This window comes from Geotrypetes seraphini, chromosome 16 (assembly GCF_902459505.1).
Source record: "Geotrypetes seraphini chromosome 16, aGeoSer1.1, whole genome shotgun sequence".
Lineage (NCBI taxonomy): Eukaryota > Metazoa > Chordata > Amphibia > Gymnophiona > Dermophiidae > Geotrypetes > Geotrypetes seraphini.
This window is the reverse complement of record NC_047099.1, coordinates 40,941,202-40,963,647: the sequence shown is the minus strand read 5'-3', so window position 1 is coordinate 40,963,647 and position 22,446 is coordinate 40,941,202. Positions and strand designations below refer to the sequence as shown.

The 22,446-nt window shown below is 44.1% G+C and overlaps 1 protein-coding gene across 2 annotated transcripts; it reads right to left on the bottom strand.

Annotated features, from left to right (window-relative positions):
* Positions 1 to 474: 474 nt before the first annotated feature.
* UBQLN4 (ubiquilin 4) lies at positions 475 to 22,115 on the bottom strand. Of its 2 annotated transcripts, XM_033923660.1 has the most exons (11): positions 21,880 to 22,115; positions 16,986 to 17,137; positions 14,898 to 15,175; positions 11,626 to 11,888; positions 11,168 to 11,326; positions 8,259 to 8,487; positions 6,185 to 6,324; positions 4,396 to 4,479; positions 4,119 to 4,234; positions 2,942 to 3,107; positions 475 to 1,457 (listed from the first exon to the last, which is right to left on the bottom strand). In XM_033923660.1, exons 1-11 carry the CDS (start codon positions 21,982 to 21,984, stop codon positions 1,305 to 1,307), a joined length of 1,845 nt encoding a protein of 614 aa, XP_033779551.1. In that variant the 5' UTR covers positions 21,985 to 22,115; the 3' UTR covers positions 475 to 1,304. The 2 variants fall into 2 exon arrangements, with proteins under 2 accessions (XP_033779551.1, XP_033779552.1); XM_033923661.1 differs by lacking the exon at positions 21,880 to 22,115 and having other exon boundaries at positions 1,305 to 1,457; positions 16,879 to 17,002.
* Positions 22,116 to 22,446: the final 331 nt, after the last annotated feature.

Below are 22,446 nucleotides of genomic sequence, written 5' to 3'. Positions count from 1 at the left end.
TCCTAGTCAGCAGTTTGCGGTCGGAAAATACTGCGCATGACCGGGGAAACACTGTATCCCAAAAGACCGACAGATAAACCAGAGCTAACTGAAAGGTCATATTCAATAGCCAACCTTTTTTCATTTCACCCTGTTCCCAGGAAGAGCAGGGTGAATAAATAGCTTCAGGATGATAAACTGAGTCGGCTCTGATTTTACCCCAGGGCAAGAAGGAAATTCTAACAGTTTCCCTACTGACCTCTGTAAGAAAAGCAGGAACTATATTGTCCTCTTTCAGAAGACACTTGTTCTGCTTCTGCAAAGTACAAATTGAGGAGGCCCTCACAGAAGTTGCCAACCTTCAAGTCACCTGGATGAGAGAGGCCTGTTTAAAGTCTCCCCACTTCACCCAATTCCCTTCCCTCCCACCATGCCACATGTTGTAGGGTCCCCACTTCCCTTATTTTCAACTTGAGTATAAAAAGGCACCAGAAGGAAAACAAAACTAAGATATAATCTAGTACCAGAGATGACCCCCCCACTCCCCCAGCATCGTTGTGCCCAAAATGTTCTCAAGGATGTGCGAGCTTGAGGCATGAGGACCTGAAGTTTTTGAGGAAGATCACTCCTATTCCAAAGGCATGGATGTTTCAACTCACATTAAAAAGGGGAGGGAATGGAAGAGAGCGGGGCTTTGTAAGTTGTGGTGGGTTTTACTGGTTTTGGATTTCTTGTACCACAATTTAAAAAAACAGATCTGACCCCCCCAAAACAAAAGGGGGGGGGAGAGGAATCTCAGGCCACCACAATCACCATCGCTGTTGAAAATGTGCATATTCCCCATGAAAAGTTGTAAAATTTCAGGTCTCGTTTGCTCAATTTATAAAATCTACCAGGGGAGAAAAAAAAAACCACGTTAAAAAGTGGGTGGCTCTTCAATAGTTGCCGAAAAACCCCCAAACCAAAAATTAAATTAAACAAAAATGATTTATCATTTATACTATTAGAATGAAAGCAAATTCAGATTACCAGGACTGAGGTTAAGAGTAGGTTTTCTACAGAGGATGAGCATTTGACATACACACTGGGGCAGGTGGGGGGGGGGGGGGAATTTAGAAATGGAAAAAAAAAAAGAGAGAGAGAGATTTGGGTCTCTGCTAGCCACTTGCTAGAGTCCAGACTCGGATAGAAGGTAGTGATGGCTTCAACCTGCAGTCTTAACTTAAGAATATGGCAACGAAGGCTGAAGCCTGAAACACGAGCAATGGCTGCTGGCAGATGGATTGAGGTGGTTGTGTGCATGTCCAGTGAGGCAGATTGTGGCTTTAGGAAGGCTGGGAGCCCAGCAGTCTCTCGATGGCTGCGTTGATGTCGCCACCGGTGGCAATCAGGGCCTGCAGGTTGGCCTCCTGGTTGATAAAGCCCATGGCGTTCAGCTGCTCCAGCTGCTGTTGGAAGCGCACTTCTGGATTCTGCACCTGTCGACAAAAGACAATCCCATGTGAAACAGAAATCTAATTCTGCCCTCCAAATGAAGGATGCCAAATTCACTGGCCCTGTTTCACGATTTTTGATCTCTCTCTCTCTCTAGTAGATCGCCTGAAGCAATGTTTATTTCCAAACGTCTTATAACACTGTGCAACTGAGGTTTGGGGACATGAATTGTAGTGATTTGGGGGTCACTGAACTCAAAACTGACCTTAATTTTTCTGATTTTTGGCAAAAGAGCATGATAATGCAAGAATTAACATTTTCACTATATTTTCTAACACTTGGAGTAAATGCTATAACAATCTCTGAAATGTTAAAACGGTTTGCCTCAAATTAGATTACCCCCCCCCCCCCCCCCGATAATCTTCATAGTGTTGGTGATGAGCACGGGGAAAGGTTTCACCAGGACATTGCTACAACGGAGAAACGATATCAGGGCAGGTGGAATTCATCAATGCTGGCCGACTATTGCTGGACATTAATCGTTTATAAATTCACTTCAACAGCAAAATGATTCTAGAAAATAATATTTATAGGAACTCTTACATTGGCGCAATGCGTTACATTATGACTTCTCATGCTATAAATATTTGAGATTTGCTCAAAAGCTATACGTGATAGGAGAAAACTGAGGCCAGGGGATAAATTTATTAATTTTAGATGAATATAATAGAAAATGAAGTGATGTTTTTAAGTACAAATGTTATTTCCTGATACACTTGTTGTAAGTTGTAAAATGAATAAAGATTATTAAAAAAAAAAAAAAATTCTATAAAGTAGACATCATTTTCTTCCTGCCCCAGAAAAAAAAGTTAAAATTTTGTTACGCAGTGTAATCTGTCATCGGCTGAAGGGTGGAATCCTAAACTGACATTACGCTGTTGTGCATATCACTACTGGAGGGGGGGGGGAGGTTTGTGTACAGTTAGAGTGTTACAAACCTTTCAGCCTTTTGGCCAGCGTTACTAATTTCTGCTCAGGCAGCCTCTTAAATGCAGCCCTGGGCTCAGTCTAGTGCCAAGAGCAATGCCAGAAGGACTGACACAGGCTCATCACTGACTGCTGACATCACGCCGCCACTGCCACGTGAACTGCGCACGCTTGTCCATGTGGACAGAAACAGCTCACAGATGTAGTGACAAAGAGACAGTCTGCAGAAGTGCATTAGATACAAAGTGTGCAGGTTTCTGCTGGAAATGTAAATCAGCTGATTGCACTCAGACCGTACCTCCCCTTTCACCTAACCCAGGGATCTCAAAGTCCCTCCTCGAGGGCCGCAATCCAGTCGGGTTTTCAGGATTTCCCCAGTGAATACGCATGAGATCTATTAGCATACAATGAAAGCAGTGCATGATGCACATAGATCTCATGCATATTCATTGGGGAAATCCTGAAAACCCGACTGGATTGCGGCCCTCGAGGAGGGACTGAGACCACTGTTTCAGAGCAGTTCAGTTGCTGACTTATGTACCTGAGAACCGCTATTAGCCAGCATCCGAATTATCTGCTGCATGAGTTGCTGCTGCTGCTGGGAGCTGCTGCCCCCTGCTGGCACGGAGGTGGAAGATGGCGGACTCTCAGGGTTTGTGCTTCCTCCGGTGGAGGGGGGCGTTCCAGGCAACCCAAATGAACTGAGGCTGAAAAGAAAAAGCCAACAAACTGTGTTCTTCAAAGTAACTAAAGCTTTACATGACATCCCTTGGCAACAGAGACAAGTCACCATTGCATAGTAAACGCCAGACTGGAAAGGGGAGGCTTCAAGCATGTGCTAGAGTGGCGAACAGGGCTACGGAATAAAAGATATTAAGAATCAAAGAACTTCACTCACTATTAATTAAGATACCTGTGCTCCAAGGGACTTCTACATTACGGAAAAGAACAATCAAACAATTGACTAGAGAATGACAGGAGAAAAAAATGTGTCCTCGCCCCCATGAGCTTGGTTCCTGTCCCCACCCCATCCCCGCGAGCCATCTGATCCCATCCGCACAAGCCTCGAATAGTTATGACTTTAAAGTATTAAAAAGAAACAATATTCTGTACAATTGACATTTTATAAACACAAATAATACAGAGCAAGGATCAACAAAACCCCTGTCTCCCCTCCACTATTGAGAAAACTGAATAAGCCAAATTATTACAGAATGCTACACAGAAAAATCAAGCTAACAGAATACTGCAGTAATACAGGGAAGTGCGACTAGGGAAACTGGCCCCTGGTCAGAGAGAGCCTTAAGCCAGCCCCTTTGCACCTCCCGGGATAGGCCTACCAGCTTCTTAGAAGCGTTCGTGGGACGAAGAGGCAACGTTGTCGCACGCAGGGATAAAGTTCACTGAACCTTCTTCCTGCCAAGACCTCTTCCGATGTAACTTCAGGAGGGACTCGGCAGGAAGAAGGTTCAGTGAACTTCAGCACTGCGTGCGATGACGTTGCACCTTCGTCCTACGAACGCTTCTAGGAAGTTGGTAGGCCTGTCCCGAGAGGCGCAAAGGGGCCAACGGGGGAGTCGCAGGTTTGTTTCTGTCCACTACATTAACCAGTAGGCTACTCCTTCACTCCAGTAATACCCAGTAAGTTGTGATGGACCTCTGAAAACATCAGAAACAAACTGGAGAGGGAGCGAGGAAAGGCCCGTTTCCATTTTTACCTGGGAACCAGCCCTGGTGCCTCTGTTTGCAGCGTCTGAAGTCCCTGCTGGATTTGTAGCAGAGCCTGCATGGCTCGGGGATTGGTCATTATCGAGAGAGCCTCCGGGTTCTGCATCTGGAGTGGGGAGAAGACAATTACTGGAACGCCAGCCTTGCCTTCCCAGGACAAACATAGCTGCACTCTCCCACTGTCTAACATGGAAAGGGAATCCCACGGTGTGAATCTTACGCCATGCCAAGTCAAGCTCAAGCCTTCGGCCCTGCTCTCTTCCTCACCTGCTGCAGAAACGCTGGCAGCTGAAGCCGTAGCTGCTCCTGGAGCTGACTGTTCCCGGAAAAGAGAGGGTTGTTTCCAATCATCTGCAGGAAAGGTGGAACACAGACCATTAGATGTGGTAACTGCTGCAAAAAACTGAGCTTCTCTGCAGTTAATCTGCGCTGTGTGTGTGTATTTTGTGGGCAGAAGTTGCTCACGTGGAGCCTCCACCTCCATTTGACAAAGTGAAAATCACCCATAGATAGATTTTTAATATACAAATAAACTCTCACAGTTATCACAAAGAAACAAGTTGCCATGTGACCGGTGAAGTAGTTGTATTGTGCCTGGTGGGGATTCCTAAGCCCTTCCAACTGAAGACAGAGAACCATGATGGCAGGTAGGGCTGGTCTCAGTTAGGGCACTGGTCTTTGACCTAGGGGCCACCGCAGGATGGACCACAGGTCTGACCCAGCAGTGGCAATTCTTATGTTCTTAAAGGCCAAATGGCCCATCCAGTCTGCCCATCTCTTTCTCTCTCTGAGAGATCCCAATGCCTATCCCAGATAAAAACATAGAAACATGATGGCAGATGAAGGCCAAATGGCCCATCCAGTCTGCCCATCCACTATCTCTTCCTCTCCCTATGAGATCCCATATGCCTATTCCAGGCCCTTTTGAATTCAGACACAGTCTCTGTTTCCACCACCTCTTCTGGGAGACTGTTCCACTCATCTACCACCCTTTCTGTAAAAAAGTATTTCCTTAGATTACTCCGGAGCCTATCACCTCTTAACTTCATCCTATGACCTCTCATTCCAGAGCTCCCTTTCAAATGAAAGAGACTCAACTCATGCGCATTTACATTACATAGGTATTTAAACGTCTCTATCATATCTCCCCTCTCCCGCCTTTCCTCCAAAGTAGGCAGATTGAGATCTTTAAGTCTGTCCCCCATATGCCTTATGATGAAGACCACACACCATTTTAGTAGCTTTCCTCTGGACCGACTCCATCCTTTTTATATCTTTTTGTACTCCCAGCATCTCTCCCTCACCTCCCCAAGTGTTTGGAGGTATCTTAACTCAACTCTCCTAACCCCCCTCCAATACCTTTTAAATTCTTCAGTTTATCGCAAGCAGTGACTCATATGTGCTGCTTGCACCGGCCTAGAGCCTTCCCTCCAAAGCAACTTCCTGGTCCTTTGAACAGGAAGTTGCATCAAAGGGAAGACAAGGGGCCGGTGTGAGTGCAGGTATGAGTTGCTGCCGGTTAAGAACTATTTATTTACAAATGTATATATCGTATACATTCTATAGTAAAGGACCAGGGGGATGGGGGAGTAGAGTTTAGGATGATGGGCAGGGACAGGATTCTCAGACCAAACCCAAAATTGGCTGTCTGGCTACACCCCTGCCAGTGACATCGGTGTCTTCCAATATTCAAACAATGTCACCTCTGGGGGACTCAGATTCTTGAACCTCAATTTATACCAAAAGGTAGATAATATTGCTGTTTTTAAGAACTTTTTCCTCACTAAATATCCCAATTATATGATTTCAAGATCGGGGCCCAGTGGTGGCGTTTCCTCCGTCAACATAAGGGAACCCCAGCTGAGGGGCAGTTCGGGGACATTTTGAGCCTTTAATTAATAAACATTTGCAAATTACTCTGGCACCGTAAGACACAATTCACTAGCAAGGCCTGTGGGAGGAGAGGAGGTGGTGAAGGGAGAACAGGAAACATATGCGTAGTGTGCAATCACGCCCCCAAAACGAACTATATTGTGCCATTGCACCTAAACCTTACCTGTGCTGCCAAGTCTGGGTTTTGCGACAGGGTCTGCATCATACTGCGCATGTAAGGGGCGGAAATCATGTTCTGCATGAGCTGTGGGTTTTCCGATATCTGTTGTAGCAAGCCCTGCATTTCTGGGCTGTTAAACATCCCTGAGGGCACAAGAAGACACAGAGGAGATGGGGGATAGGTGAGGAAGACTCAGCCCACCCCGTCAGCCCATTTGCAGCCACCCCCCCCCCCCTTCTGTGCTCTGCCCCTAAGGTCCCTCTGTGCCCATCTCCCGTTTTGGTTCCTGGAACCTCAACCAAAGGCGTCCAACGCTCTCTCACACTCCGCCTGATCTCCCTCACTTCAGCTTCACATGACGATTCCTCATCCTTGAGGTACTTTATGGACTCTTGCTCGATATTAAAAAGGATTTGGGAGATACAATATGAACGTGGATTTTTCTAGAAAGTACATTTATTTAAAAATTGATATACGGTACTGCAAATAACATTACATACATATAATCCCTACGATAATCTTTTTTTTTTTTTTTAATCTTTATTCGTTTTCATATCTTACAACAAGTGTATAATATTCAATCAAAAATAAATTTTACAAATCACTTGACATTCTTACTTATAATCATCAAAGCATAAAAGAATCCCTCCCCACCCATCCCACCCATTAATAATAAAACAGTTAAAACAAATATCATATATCCCAATCCCACCCTACTTATAACCATATATAATAAAAAAAAAGGGGTGGTTAAGGTGTCTGATCATTAGAATATGTAATCAATGACCCCCAAATCTTTTTAAAATTATTATAATTTCCTTGCTGTATAACAAGCACTCTCTCCATTTTATAAATAAGACAGATTGAGTTCCACCAAAAAGTATAATTAAGCTTAGTATAATCCTTCCAATTTCCAGTAATATGTTGAATGGCAACCCCCGTCAATATTAGATAATCTTTAGTTTGCTCTGTCTCTCTGCATATTGTGTAGGTAGCGCAAGATTTCGTGGTCCTCCTTTGAACTGCCTCAACTTTGTTAATGTCCACCAGTCTGACTTCAGACTAGCAGACAGCTCAAGACACTGTTAATGGGTGGAGACATTTTAAGCTTAAAATATTTTCCATATTGCATATACACTGGCCAGGTCTCCTTGTGAGCACAATCCAAGACCGCACGTTCCCATCCATGGAATGACCTGAACTCACCCATAACTCTCCCTGTTCTTTGAGATCATTGTTAAAACGGGGTCTCCGGTCTGCGAAAATGTGTGATCACAAAATTCACGCAGGGGTGTAAACCTCCCTGAGAGAAGCACATTTTGTCCCTGGTAAGCTTTAGACCAATCATGTTTCTGGAGCATAAAGAAATCTACACATTTTTTTCTCAATACTTCCATCCGAATGTCAGAAAACCAGAAATGCAGACAAAATGGCAATTAGTTCTTACCTGCTAAATTTTATTCCTTGTAGTCTGAACAGACCAGTTCAGAACTTGCGGGTTTGTGCTCATCGACCAGCAAATGGAGACCATTTGAAGGTCAATAGACACAGGTTCTGGACTATTCTGGTGAGGACACTAAGGAAGGAAATATTAGATCTTATCTGCTTTTCTTTCATTTAGTTCCATCAGAGCAGGCCAGAACCGTAAGGGTTGTGTCTCCAACTGCTGATCGATGGACACAAACCTGTACAAACAGAAGTTGGACTGGTCTCTTAAGACACTGGTCCTTACTGTGCTGGCAGCACTTGAATATTAACTCCCCTCCCCCAGTTTATATTTGAGTCAACCTTTTTTTCCTCCTTTTTTTTGGGGGGGGGAAAGGTTATTTCGGTTTATATTCGGGTCAGCTTATATTCGAGTATACGGTACGTAAAAGTGGCAGAATGGTTCAGTAATTATAACATTTTGCTACAAAGCCTCGGGATATCAGATTGAGATTTTCCTTCTATCCCCAGCTGTGTGTGACTTTAGTGAGGTCACACTGCCTCCCTGTTTGATCATAAGACACTTTGTCAGCTTCTGGTGTAGCTTATATCCAACCCTGCTCATAAATAATCTATGGTTTCTGATGCCTACCGGAGCCCAGGCTGCCAGCGCTGACTCCAAGGGGGTTCGATATGGTAGGCGTGCTTTGGTTTGGAACTGCTGCTGGGGTGCTCCCATCTGTGCTGGACCCCTGGCCTTGGGATGTGGGCGATGAGGGACCCCAGGGGTTCGGCAGGGGCTCTCGGTTCTCTGTCCTTAAGGGCTGCGACGCTGAGGCATCTGTGTTTCCAGGCACGGAGGAAAAAGGGTTACTGCCAAACTGAGAAGAAAAATAGAAACAAAAGGAAAACTATAAATACCAACAGGCTGGAGATCACCATAAAACACGTGCCGTTAATGTTCTCCTCAGGCAGCTCTTTGAGAAGGTGAGCGAGATGCTTCCACAAAGTCCATGTTTGCTATAAATCTTTTTTTTTTTTTTTTAAATTCAAGTATACAATATTCAATCAGATAATTCGTACAAATCACTTGACATTCTAACAATTATTGTCAAATGCATATAAAAGACTCCTCCCCCACCCATCCCATTCATTAAATCCCATAACATACCTCCCCATCCCCACATTAAATATAGTCCTATGTAATAAAAAGGTCATTAGAATATGCAGTCAATGGCCCCCAAATCTTTTTGAAACTATTATAATTTCCTAGCAAGCACTCTCTCCATTTTATAAATATGACAAACTGAATTCCACCAAAAGGTATAATTAAGTTTAGTATAATCCTTCTAATTTCCAGTAATATGTTGAATGGCAACCCCCGTCAGTATTAACAAAAGTTTATTGTTATTTGCTGAAATTTGACTCTTGAATCTTATAGACGTTCCAAATAAAATAGTATCATAGGATAGGGCAACATGATTTTCTAACATTGAATTAATTTGGGACCAATCTTTAGCTCATGAAATCCTACTGAACAGAGCGGCATCTCATGGATAAGAAAATGGGCCACAGGTCCCTGACAAATCTACAGCCATAGAACTGGATTGGCTGGGCAATATCATTCCGTACGTAGCTTTAGTATTAGTACATCAGACCGGTGACGGGACAAAAGCGTGCGAGAATTCGGCGCAAGAACCAGCGCGCTGCCTAAAAAGTTACTTTTAAAGAGCTCCGACGGGGTGTGTGGGGGGGAATCCCCCCTTTACTTCAGACTGTTCGCGCTGCCGTGGGGGGGGGTGCAACCCCCCCCACATTATAGAGAAAACTTAACTTTTTTCTAAAAAATTGGGAAAAAGTTAAGTTTATGCTATAATGGAGGGTTCCAAACCCCCCCCCAATGGCAGCGCAAAGAGTATGAAGTAAACTGGGGGGAGGGGGTTCCCCACTCATACCCCGCGTCGGAGCTCTTTAAAATTCACTTTTTAGGCGGCACACTGGTGTCTTGTGCCAAATGGTCAGCGCTGCCATGTCGGCTATTTGATTTAAAAATGAATAAAGATATTTTAAAAAAAAAAAAAAAAATGTGTGAAACTAACCAAAAAGTACTCAAAATGTTAGAAATATTTGAGGGAAAATAAATAATTTTATTGCTTCCTTCCATCCCTATTGGTTGTGACCAACACAAAACAGTGATTCTGAGAAGTTATTCCAGTGTCTCGCAAACTTTTTTAGCTCCGACACACTAAACAGAGCAAAATGGTTTTCGCGGCCCATTTTAACTGAAATTAAAAAATTGCAAAACCAACCCAAAATTAAAATTTGAGAGTTATTTATTTAAAGTTCTTTAAGCGATGTACGAGTAATTGTAACAATGGCAAAACTAAAATAAATAGAATTGCTGATCAATGCGATGGATGTGCTTGTTTTTGAGGGCAAATTCACTTAAAACGCGGCTCGATAGTCGATGAGCAAACACGCATTTCATCATCCACCATTGTTCTCTCGCTTTTTTTTTTTTTATTATTATTTCTGTCAGAGCTGAAAATCCAAATGGTAACAAAGCCTCGATGGCTTTGTTGCTCAAGTTAGGATAACGACTGCATAAAAAAAATAAAATGACTTGCCATTAGTTTTCAAGGACCAATCGTGTCAAAGAACGATGCTCGCCTGGGCGGTGGTATCCTTACGCACGCAGACAGACTCTTGCGATCGTGACGTACATGTCATCTATTCTCGTGTATACTTATGAAGGGAATTTTTTTTTTTTAAATAAAGTCAAATTCAGGAATCTCTCATGGCACTGGGTTTGCCCCTCCACATACAGATTGCCTAGAGCACAGGGCTTCTTGCTTTCTCTCACACACGACGATGCTTGCTGGGTCTACTGCTGTCCCACAGCCAGTCTTACACGTCTTTCTCTGAACCATTATGCCCATTACTCTTCATAACTGCTGAAACCACCCCTCTTTCCTCTTGGAACATTTTGTTTCACTTAGTCAAGAATCAGGGCAGGGATTCTGGTGCTATGTGCTTTCCCTTATACACATGCTCATGTACTCTGTCTGATCACTGCAATTAATGATCTTGGATCGGGGGATGTGCACTAGAGCTCCTTCCAGAGCCCTGATTCCGGTCAAGTGATCTTTCAAAGGCCACCTAAACTCCTTTACCTCCCACCTCCAGAAGCCTTGACCTGAGGATGGAACCAAGGACCTACAGCAGGGCAGGGCACTGCAACTGATCCACCAGGCTAGCCCCTTCCCTTACAACACTGGTTATTCCACCATCTCGTGTCTACTGCCAGGCCCTAGATTAAAAACAAGGCTCTGCAAACTGATATATCTGTTATCACAGCAAAATAAGGATTATGCAACCCAGGAATGTGCATGACCTTTCAAGATCACAACTGATGAAGAGCCCAAGTGCTCTCAGAAGTTAATGGACAAGTTTTAAACTGGTCCGACAGCACCCACTGAGAATCCAGGTTCCAGATCCCAGAGAATTAGATTCAAACGCTCTTTGCTGGCAGCGAACCAAGATATGCCTCCCACAATGCACCTGTTCTCTTGCTGCGCTGAACATGGGCTCCTGAATGTCCGTATACATCCGTCGCAGGGCATTGTACCCGCCCGGGATGCTCTCCAGGTTACTGAGGGCTCGATCTTGGTTCCTCATCATCTCCTGCATCATCGCAGGGTTCCGGGCTAACTCCATAGTCTGCAAAATGAAAGGTGGAGGGGAGATGAGAAAAGAACAGTGCGACTCCAAAAAATCAGAACAGCCAGAGATTCTTTTTCACCTGAACCCAAAAGGATCTGGCTGATGGACATTTAATAGAGCCCACAAACCGATATTTGTACCCTCATAAATTTCCTCCAAGGTTGGTTTTTTTTTTTTTCCTTTTTACACTTCAAGGGGAGGGGTGGGGGGGTTGTCCTCTTGGAGCCTTCAAACTCACAACAGACCTATAGCACTACATCGTAACTCCACTGTGTTAACAGAGTCACCCCACCCACCTGTCGCATGAGCTCGGGATTGTTCAGCATGTGGCTGATCTCAGGGTTCCTCTCCATTAGCTGCTGCATCTGAGGGTTTGCCATGATCATCTGTCGCATCAGATCGGGGCTGGACATCATGCTCTGGACCAGTGGGTTCTCCATGATCTGCGACAGCATCTCGGGATTGGACATCAGCTGCCGTTGCATCTGTTGCTGCAGTTCCATGAAGTTGGCCGAGCCCATGCCCAGGGTGCCCAGACCAGCAAGGCCACCAAAACCGGCTACAGACACACAGGAAAGGAAAGTTAAAAGACTCGATCAACTCAACATTGTTTCTAACAGGAGACATAAAAAGCGTCTTAAATTTAAATGAAGCAGAACATTTTTTATTTATTAATATAGCAACACCCGCTTTTTTCCCTATTGCTGAAGAAAAATAGCATTGTTTGACCCAATCACCTTTTAGCTTTATAGATTCAGTATTCGACAGATGGGTCTCTTGTATACAACAAATATCTGCATTCTGTTGTTTTAAAAATAATAGTGCCTTTTTCCTTTTAATCGGGTGATTGAGACCATTAACATTTAAAGATATTATCATAATATTTGTTATATTGTATGCAACTATCAAAATAAGGGGAGGGAAAGGGATTATAATTGAATAATAGTTGATATAATTATTAAATATTATATGATGTCTAAAATTATAGTAAGGACTATATAATGATATGTTGTATTTACAGTAAGTTATGGAAATATCAAGTGTATACTTAATGCAATTGTATGAATTTTTATGATACACTTGTTGTTATATGAAAAATGAATAAAAAAATAAAAAATAAAAAAAAAGCGTGGAGCATTCAAGTAGCTCCTGACCACCTGATACGTATGAGAAGAAGAAAGGGAGAGCAAAGGGTGAAACAAAAACAGGAGAACCAAATCCACAAAGCTGAAAGATGTAAAAAAAGAAATGGAGATGTCCAATGAAGACTGGCAAAGTAATCTGAAATGAAAGGACTTCCTAGTCATTCATATTATACTGTGAATTGCCAAATGAAAAACAACGAACAAATGCCCAAAGCTTGTATCCTCTTGTGGAAATCATATGCCAAATGAAAGAAACGTTTTCGGTGTTGGCGTAATCAATGTTTCTCTCGTTTGGCATATGATTTCCACAAGAGGATACAAGCTTTGGGCATTCGTTCGTTGTTTTACATTTGGCAATTCACAGTATAATATGAACGACTAGGACGTCCTTTCATTTCAGATTACTTCAATCTGAAGACTTTTAAGACTCCTGAAGTGGGCCGATTTGTACATGGACACGTTGAGTCATTGAGTTTTTGGACGAATAAAGGACTTTTTAAGAAAGATGAAGTTCACCAGTCTTCACTGGACATCTCCACCACTTTTTTTACACCACTCCATCTGATATGTTAAAGAAAAGGAAGATGGATTAACTCTCCCAACTGCCCGTTATACTTGGAATATAAGATACTAACAAACATTACGACAGAACTAAACATAATGCTCTCTTTTCGAGGACGCTTATGAGTAATCCGTCCTTTCCACTTCCCCCTCCCTCTTTGGTTTTTCCCTCTATGTCTTCTTTCCCTTACAATATTGTCGTTCTCTCTCCGCCCCTCTTGCTTGCAAGCCTTCCCTATATCTAGTATGTAATGTCCTCATTATGTCCCGTTTGTATTTTAGAATTATATGTTTATTTAATTGTACAATGCTTCAAATTTTATGATTTGCGTTTAATCAAAATTTTAATAAACTATGAAACAGTTGAAGGCGTTGCTGTTTGAGCAGGAATTTGAGTCAGTCATAAGACTACATTTGGATTATAAACCTTGGACCAAAATAACCTAAACTAAAATACCTGATATAAATCAGATCTACAAAGCCAAACCCACGAATGATTCCATTTCAGATTTAATAACGCTATGCAGATACCCATAACTGGTATGGTGTGTTCACTTTTAAAAATCATTTAAGAAACAAAGAAATTCTACCCAGGAATAGTTAAAATGTACTGCTGATGGACTCCTGGTTCACAGGCTCCCTCTGTATTTAAGGTCCTGTCCCAGAACAAGGCATAAGAACAGCCTCACTGGGTCAGGCCAATGGTCCATCAAGCCCAGTAGCCCATTCCCACAATGGCCAATCCAGGTCACCAGTACCTGGCCAAAACCCAAGGAGTAGCAACATTCCATGCTACCGATCCAGGGCAAGCAGTGCTTCCTCAATAACAGACTATGGACTTTTCCTCCAGGAACTTGTCCAAACCTTTCTTAAAACAGCCAAAAGGGAATATACAATATTTAAGACAAGATATTTCATTGGATGAAGTGGTGGAAGTTCTTTGCCTTAACCACCCTGGACCTCTGAAGAAGGCGTGTTTTACCGAAACACGGACCGTGTCGGGTCCTTAGGTTTGTTTAAAGGGTGGTAATATTTAACTGCATTTATATTTGATATAATAAACATCTTGTACATACTTTTTGTTTTTAGTTAGATCATTGATTGAACCACATCCACGTCATTCTCTTCTTGGTTGGGCTGAGAACATTTCAGCCCTCTCCCATATGTTATATTATTTGATTGTCCTTTGCAGCTACCACAGTGATTTTTACTATTTTTTAAAAAATTATTATTATGTTTGTGTGATTTTTCTCAATTTGATACAAACAAATTAAACTCTGGAATTCATTGCCATTGAAAGCAGTTAGATTAGCAGGGTTTAAAAAAGATTTGGATACCATCCTAAAAGAGAAGTCCATAAGCCAGGGGTGTCCAATGTCGGTCCTCGAGGGCCGCAATCCAGTCAGGTTTTCAGGATTTCCCCAATAAATATGCATGAGATCTCTATATGCTAATAGATCTCATGCATATTCATTGGGGAAATCCTAAAAACCCGACTGGATTGCAGCCCTCAAGGACCGACATTGGACAACCCTGCCATAAGCTATCATTAAAATGGATGTGGGGTAAATCCACTGCTTATTCCTAGGATAAGGAGCATAAAACAAGTTTTATTCTTTGGGATCTTGCTAGTTACTCATAACCTGGAAAACAGGATACTGGGCTTCATGGATCTACGGTATGGCAAGGCTTATGTTCTTAACTAATTGTCTTATGTGTGTGTGTCTATTTAAATTCTGTCCCTCTCTGGGTTGCCATTGCTTGTTCATCAACTACAGACACGCCAGGCTCCAGAAGAGACGCTTGCCAGCTTTATTGCTCATTTTTATACTTTCTTTGCCCTCGTCAGCAATGCTACTCACAGAGGATGGAGGGAGACTCGTTGGATGGTCCCCCGCTGGGGCCTGTCGTCACCCCAGTTCCACTGTTCCGCCTACTGCTGGTACTACCAGCATCACCGCCGCCACCGACATCACCGCCACCGCCGCCGCTGTCTGATGGGGCACTGCCGGAAGTCGAAGGCTGGTCTGTGGCAGTGGGAGACCCAGGTGTACTAGCCGTAGGGGCAGTGCCAGCACCCGCCGGAGAAGTAGTAGTGGAAGAAGCAGGTGAAGATGCAGCAGCTGAGGGATCTGGAGTCCTAGAAGTTTGAAAAGAACAATGAAAATGACCCAAGAGCAATTCTCACTCTTCAGGGTGGATCAGCTGAATTGCCACCGGAGTAATCTGAGAAAATGCTTTTTTACAGAAAGGGTGGTAGATGCATGGAACAGTCTCCCGGAGGAGATGGTGGAAACAGAGACTGTGTCTGAATTCAAGAGGGCCTGTGGGATCTCTCGGAGAGAGAAAGAGATAATGGTTATTGTGGATGGGCAGACTGGATGGGCCATTTGGCCTTTATCTGCTGCCATGTTTCTCTATAACATCACAATGCAGGTGTAAAGAGCCTCAGCCTATAGGAAGAGGAGATGCAAATGTTACGAGCCTTAGCCAATAGGGCGAGGAGGACACAGTGGATGCTGCAGATGGGCCACTTGGCTTTTATCTGCCGTCATGTTTCTATGACTAGCACATAATTTAAAAAATGTCTTACCTGCTTATACCTAAGCGGCTCACAAAATACAATCATAATGTTAAAACATATATACAGTACATAAAACATACAATAATCTCATTATCTCCATAAAAATATTAGTATTCATTCATTTAAAAGCTTCCTCAATCAAAGTAGTTGTCAGTACTTTCTTAAACTTTTGTAAATCTATTCCACAATGACACCCCTGCTATTGAAACTGCAGATACCCTGGTATTTTCATAATGAAAACTCGTTTAATGATAAGCGAATCAAGAAATCCATCTATAAGCTCCCTAAAGCAGCAGCAAAGGTGCAACAGGTCCAGCCATGTACATAGTCAGTTGTATTTTAGACCAGTGATTCCCAACCCTGTCCTGGAGGAACACCAGGCCAATCGGGTTTTCAGGCTAGCCCTAATGAATATGCATGAGAGAGATTTGCATAGGATGGAAGTGATAGGCATGCAAATTTGCTTCATGCATATTCATTAGGGCTAGCCTGAAAACCCAATTGGCCTGGTGTTCCTCCAGGACAGGGTTGGGAACCACTGGTTTAGACAACTCTAAATCCCTGCCCTAATGGTTTTCTCTTTTATGTGCTTTTCTTGATAAATTGTAGTTCTGCCTTTTATCCCCCCCCCAAAAAAAAAAAAGTTTGTCTTGGGTAATGTCTGTCGCTTATATGTTTCAAGACTTGAAAAACCTTTACAGCAGGCAAGCTCAGATCTACAGAATAAAGTCACATTTTTTGTGATAGATCTTGTATATCCCTCCCCCACCCCATTTGTTTTGGGGGTTTTCCTCTCCTCCCCTGTACAGCCATGCCTTCCAGCACCACTGCTCACTCCTGGCCCAGCCTCTCCTCCCTGCACGGGTTTATTCCTGATCCCGGGGCCAGTGCTGCTCCTTTCTGCCTGTCAATTCTCCTGGCCCAATGGAGGGTTAGGTGATTTGACCAGCGTGGGACTTAAGCCCACTTTCTCAGGGGGAGAGTGTGGCACACCCTGAGATTGGGGGTTCAAACCCACATTGCTCTTTGCGACCCTGGGAAGTCACTTAATCCCCCCATTGCCCCAGGTACATTAGAGAGATTGTGAACCCGCCGGGACAGATAAGAAAAATGCTTTGAGTACCTGAATAAACTCATGTAAACCGTTCTGAGCTCTCATGGGAGAACGGGATAGAAAAAAGTATTAGGCTTCTCCTCTTCCACTCAAGGGTGCACAGAAGTAAACCTAAGCAATGTTCCAAATGTTATCAACCATTTACCCTTGGCTACTGTTCAAAACCAATGGAGCAGACTCTGTCATGTTAATATGGAATAGAAGCGGCACGTCCTACAGGGTTTACCACATGACTGCGAAGACCATTCGTACTTTTGGGGCGTCTTGATGACCAAATGCACTGTCAGTCCATCTTTAATCCCATGTTGGTTTAAAGTGTCGCCATCCTTCAGGATCTTCCCAGCAAAGATCAGAACCAGCTGATCCTGACTGGCTTTGAAGCGCCGGGAAATTTCTTCTTTAAACTGCAAAAATACAAAGCAGACTTACTGGGGGCAACGCGAAACAAGAAACCCCCCCTTAAGAAACAAAACTCGACTTGCCCCCCCCCCCCCAAACAAAACCCCTAAACCAGTCCTGGGGTGATCCCCAGCCAGTCGGATTTTCAAGATATCCCTAATGAATATGCATGAAGCAGATTTCAGGCCTGTCACCTCTATTATATGCAAATGTGCATCATGCATATTCATTAGAGATATCATGAATTATTACTTTCCTCATAAAAAGAGTGATATCTTGTGTGATTACCTTTTTTTGAACAGCTCCAATTTGGGAATTTCTACAACTGGACATCTTGCTCCATCTAGTAATCTCCCAAGTCCCCTGGCTGCCACCAGACGGCTTCCCTCACAGGGTCCCATTACTGATCACATCTCCTCTGCACTCCCACCCCAGACCATGTTGAGACATCACTGCCCAGCCAGTCTGGCTCTTAGTCCCCCATCCACTGAACTAAGCCTATTCCATCTTGTGCCATACCTCTTTCTCCCTTGACAGGCTGCATCAGGGGTAAATGTCTTATAAGAAGAAAAGAAAAAGCACCACCCTGTTCAACTTATTCCTAAATGGAGTATAATCAGGGATCTCAAAGTCCCTCCTTGAGGGCCGCAATCCAGTCGGGCTTTCAGGATTTCCCCAATGAATAAGCATTGAAAGCAATGCATGCACATAGATCTCATGCATATTCATTGGGGAAATCCTGAAAACCCGACTGGATTGCGGCCCTCGAGGAGGGACTTTGAGACCCCTAGAGTATACTATAAAACAGGCAGAGTCATGCTCGGACAAATCTGGTGTCTCTTTCTTTCTTGGCCTACTGTGTACCCTTGCTTTTTCCTTTGTGCTTTGCAATGTGTGGGACACCCACCTCTCTCTCACAGGGCTGTACAATAGCAATAAATACCCAGATATATGTCCCTTTCCCAGAGTTTACAATCCAAGTAGGTAGCTAAGACACAGTGGAAGATACGGAACTTAGAAACATTTGTAAACAACTTAGGAAATTATTTGCCACAACTTCATAAGTTTAGAAGAGTCGGAGGACTATTCTTCCAACACTTTAGAAAATTAGTACAATCAACCATTGTATTCCTACTAGACTACTGTAATGCGCTACTTTGGGGAATCTCGGTGAAATCTATGAAAAAAATCACAGCAAGACTCATACTCTATAAATCAAAGATTCAATCATGTTACTCCGCTCCTCAAAGAGCTACACTTGCTTCCAATGGAAAAACGAATGGACTTCAAATTATGCTGCCTAAGATTCACGGAAATACTAGGCAGAACGCTAGAACACCGCAACGCCAACAAACTAACTCTGTCCTACCCGTCTACGAAAGTAATAAAATACACTAGACCCCACTGGAATCTTTTATCTAGTGAATTGCTAATGTGTGGAACTCACTTCGCACAGAGGTCTGAACTACCAACCGTCTCGCCGGATTCAGAAAAGTTCTAAAAATGTGGCTTTTTCCAGAACTGTTACGAGAAGTCTCGAGTAATCTGAAACAGTGGTTCCCAACCCTGTCCTGGAGGACCACTAGGCCAATCGGGTTTTCAGGCTAGCCCTAGTGAATATGCATGGAGCAGATTTCCATTATATGCAAATCTCTCTCATGCATATTCATTAGGCTAGCCTGAAAACCAGGACAGGGTTGGGAACCACTGATCTAAAATACACACAGCAAGACAACCCTCTCGCCATAAATCTACACCGAAGGGCAATGCATTCTACAACAAACTATCTAAGAACTGATATCAATTAACCCACAGAAACATGTAATAATTGTCAAGCCGATACAGGTTAAATCTAGTCTTTGTATGTATATATTGAAGCATGTAATAAGGGTCAATGATATAACGGGACTAGCTTAATTTTTGTATGCACACGAGCTATTGTAAAGAAGCTACTCTGTCGATCGTAACCTGCTTAGAACTCCAATATGCAAGGATTTGGCGGGGAACCCCCCCAACAAAGAGTGCTGAGTAGATTTCAACTCTCAGCTCATTGCACTCACCGCTAGACCGTTTCCTCCTGCCCCCATTTGTGATATCTTGGAGCACAGGATCTTAACCGGCAGTGCCCACACATCATCACGAGAAGGATCTTGAAATATGATGCACATTATTGAAACTTGCTAGACAAAACGAAAGTTACTGGTAGCGGAGGAGCAGCGGACTGGGTAACGCAGTGGCCTGAGAGCCTGGCACACTAAGATTTCATGCCCACTGCAGCTCCTTGAGACTTTGGGCAAATCACTTAACCCTCCATTGTCCTGGATGTTATATGTAAGCACAGAAAGGTGGTACATCGAATCCCATTCAGTCCTAAATTCTACATAAACCACCACCATACAACATATAACAGACAGCACTGATAATAGCTAAGAGCAACTCAACCTATACTCATGAATACGACGGGAACTCACCAACCCAGCACATCAGAAATCTATAAAAAAGAGCAAATCAGACGCCTGCAGAATACACTTACAATCATTACCAGATTTGATACCTGTTGCTAATGTTAAACAGACCGCCGTCATTGCTATACTAACCGAATCTTGTACCACCCACTTACTGCTAGTTTGATTATCTGTTGAATCCCACCCCAAACTCCACTTAGGAGGATTTGGCTGGATATTTTTTCTTAATAATTTATATTCCGCATATCCTACAATTCTTTGCGGATTTCAAATTATTCAGGTCCTCAAACATTTTTCCCTAACTGTCCCGGTGGGCTCTCACTCTATCTAATGTACCTGGGGCAACAGGGGATTAAGTGACTTGCCTCACAAGGAGCAGTGCGGGATTTGAACCCAGAACCTCAGAGTAACAAGGCTGTAGCTCTAACCACTGCACCACACGCTCTCAAGTTTGCATACAACACATGAGTTGATACTAGTGGACCAGCAGTTTGGGAAGAGGCTGTGGGGGTTTCACGGGGGGGGGGGGGGGGGGAGAGTCAGTCCCTGCCTTCCCAATGAACTGTGAAAAGAGAAGGAGGGAGGTGTCTCAGGCCAAGCCCAGCTCATCATCAAGCTGTGGGGAGTGCGTGGTGCAATGGTTAGAGTAGGGATGGGCAACGAGGGCCAGAATCCACTTGGGTTTTTAGGATTTCCCCAACGAATATGCATGAGACCTATTTGCATGCATTACTTCCCATTGTATGCAAATGGATCTCATGCATATTCATGGGGGAAATTCTGAAAACCTGACTGGACTACAGCCCTCGTTGCTCCACACTTGGGATAGAGTGTGACCTTGCCAGGACAGAGAGGGAAAAACACTCGAGTACCTGAATGTTGTACACCACGTAGGTTATAAGGGAGGCCCCTCCTCCTCTATTAATTTATTTATTATTTTATTTATTTCTATCCCATCCTCCCCGAGGCTTAGAACGGGCTACAATAGGGGTGAGCAATGAGGGCCGCAATCCCGTCAGGGTTTCCCCCATGAATATGCATGAGATCCACTTGTATACCACGGGAGCAGTGCATGCAAATAGACCTTATGCATATTCATGGGGGAAAATCCTGAAAACCTGACTAGATGGTGGCAACGAGTGCCGCAATCCCGTCAGGTTTTCAGGATTTCCCCCCATGAATATGCATGAGATGCATTTGCATACCACGGGAGGCAGTGCATGCAAATAGACCTCATGCATATTTATGGAGGAAATCCTGAAAAACCGACTGGATGGTGGGCAACAAGGGTTGCAATCCCGTCAGGTTTTCAGGATTTCCCTTATGAATTATGCATGAGATTTATTTGCATACCGCGGGAGGCAGTGCATGCAAATAGACCTTATGCATATTCATGGGGGGAATCCTGAAAACCTGACTAGATGGTGGTAACGAGTGCTGCAAACCCGTCAGGTTTTCAGGATTTCCCCCATGAATATGCATTTGCATACCACAGGAGGCAGTGCATGCAAATAGACCTCATGCATATTCATGGAGGAAATCCTGAAAACCCAACTGGATGGTGGGCAACGAGAGGGTTTTCAGGATTTCCCTTATGAATTATGCATGAGATTCATTTGCATACTGCAGGAGGCAGTGCATGCAAATAGACCTCATGCATATTCATGGAGAAAATCCTGAAAACCCAACTGGATGGTGGGCAACGAGAGGGTTTTCAGGATTTCCCTTATGAATTATGCACGAGATTCATTTGCATACCGCATGAGGCAGTGCATGCAAATAGACCTCATGCATATTCATGGAGGAAATCCTGAAAACCCGACTGGATGGTGGGCAAGGAGGGTTGCAATCCCGTCGGGTTTTCAGGATTTCCCTTATGAATTATGCACGAGATTCATTTGCATACCGCGGGAGGCAGTGCATGCAAATAGACCTCGTGCATATTCATGGCGGAAATCCTGAAAACCCAACTGTATGGTGGGCAACGAGAGGGTTTTCAGGATTTCCCTTATGAATTATGCACAATTCATTTGCATACCGCAGGAGGCAGTGCATGCAAATAGACCTCATGCATATTCATGGCGGAAATCCTGAAAACCCCACGGGATTGCGGCCCTCGTTGCCCAGCCCTGGGCTTCAATCCCACATCCACAAAGCAAGTGCGTTAGAAACGAGGACGGAGCACCTGGAAGGCTCCTAAGGAGAAGCCCAAATGCCGGAAGGAGATCTCTATGGTGAGCGCGCGCGGGGGGGAGGGGCTGGCGCGCGCCTCAACCGCTCACCTCGCGCACCGAGGCCGTGCCGCCGATGACGATCTCCTCCTTGTCCTTCGGCGTCTTCACGGCGACGCGGATCAGCCCCGCGCCGTCGCCTCCGCTCTCCGCCATCACCGCTCAGAGAGAGAGGAGGAGGACAGGGGGGGGGGAAGAGAGGCGACGAGAGGACCGCTGGCGACGGCAGGCTCCCGCCACAGCGCCTCCGCCTGGCGCGGAGGAGCGAGGAGAGGCGCCGGCGTCATCACGCCTCCGACGCACGGCCGTGGCAAACCATGAGTTTTCCCATTGAGCTGCAGGAAGCTCTTATTGCACGCTCGGAACTACAATTCCCTCCATGCAATAGGGATGCAACCGGAACTCGGAATTCATTACTATACTGTATAGGGTTATTTTATTTCACATAATGTTTTTGAATGTGTAATTAAAACAAAAAGTATTTTGCAATTGCAGTAATTCGTAGCCTCGGGGCTCTGCACTTTGGAGCTTTTTAACCTCTATTTGAGAACAAATGCAAGGTCTGCTTGCTTGCCCATATCAAAGATGGCTGTCTAACGCTTCCGGGGAAAGAGCCAT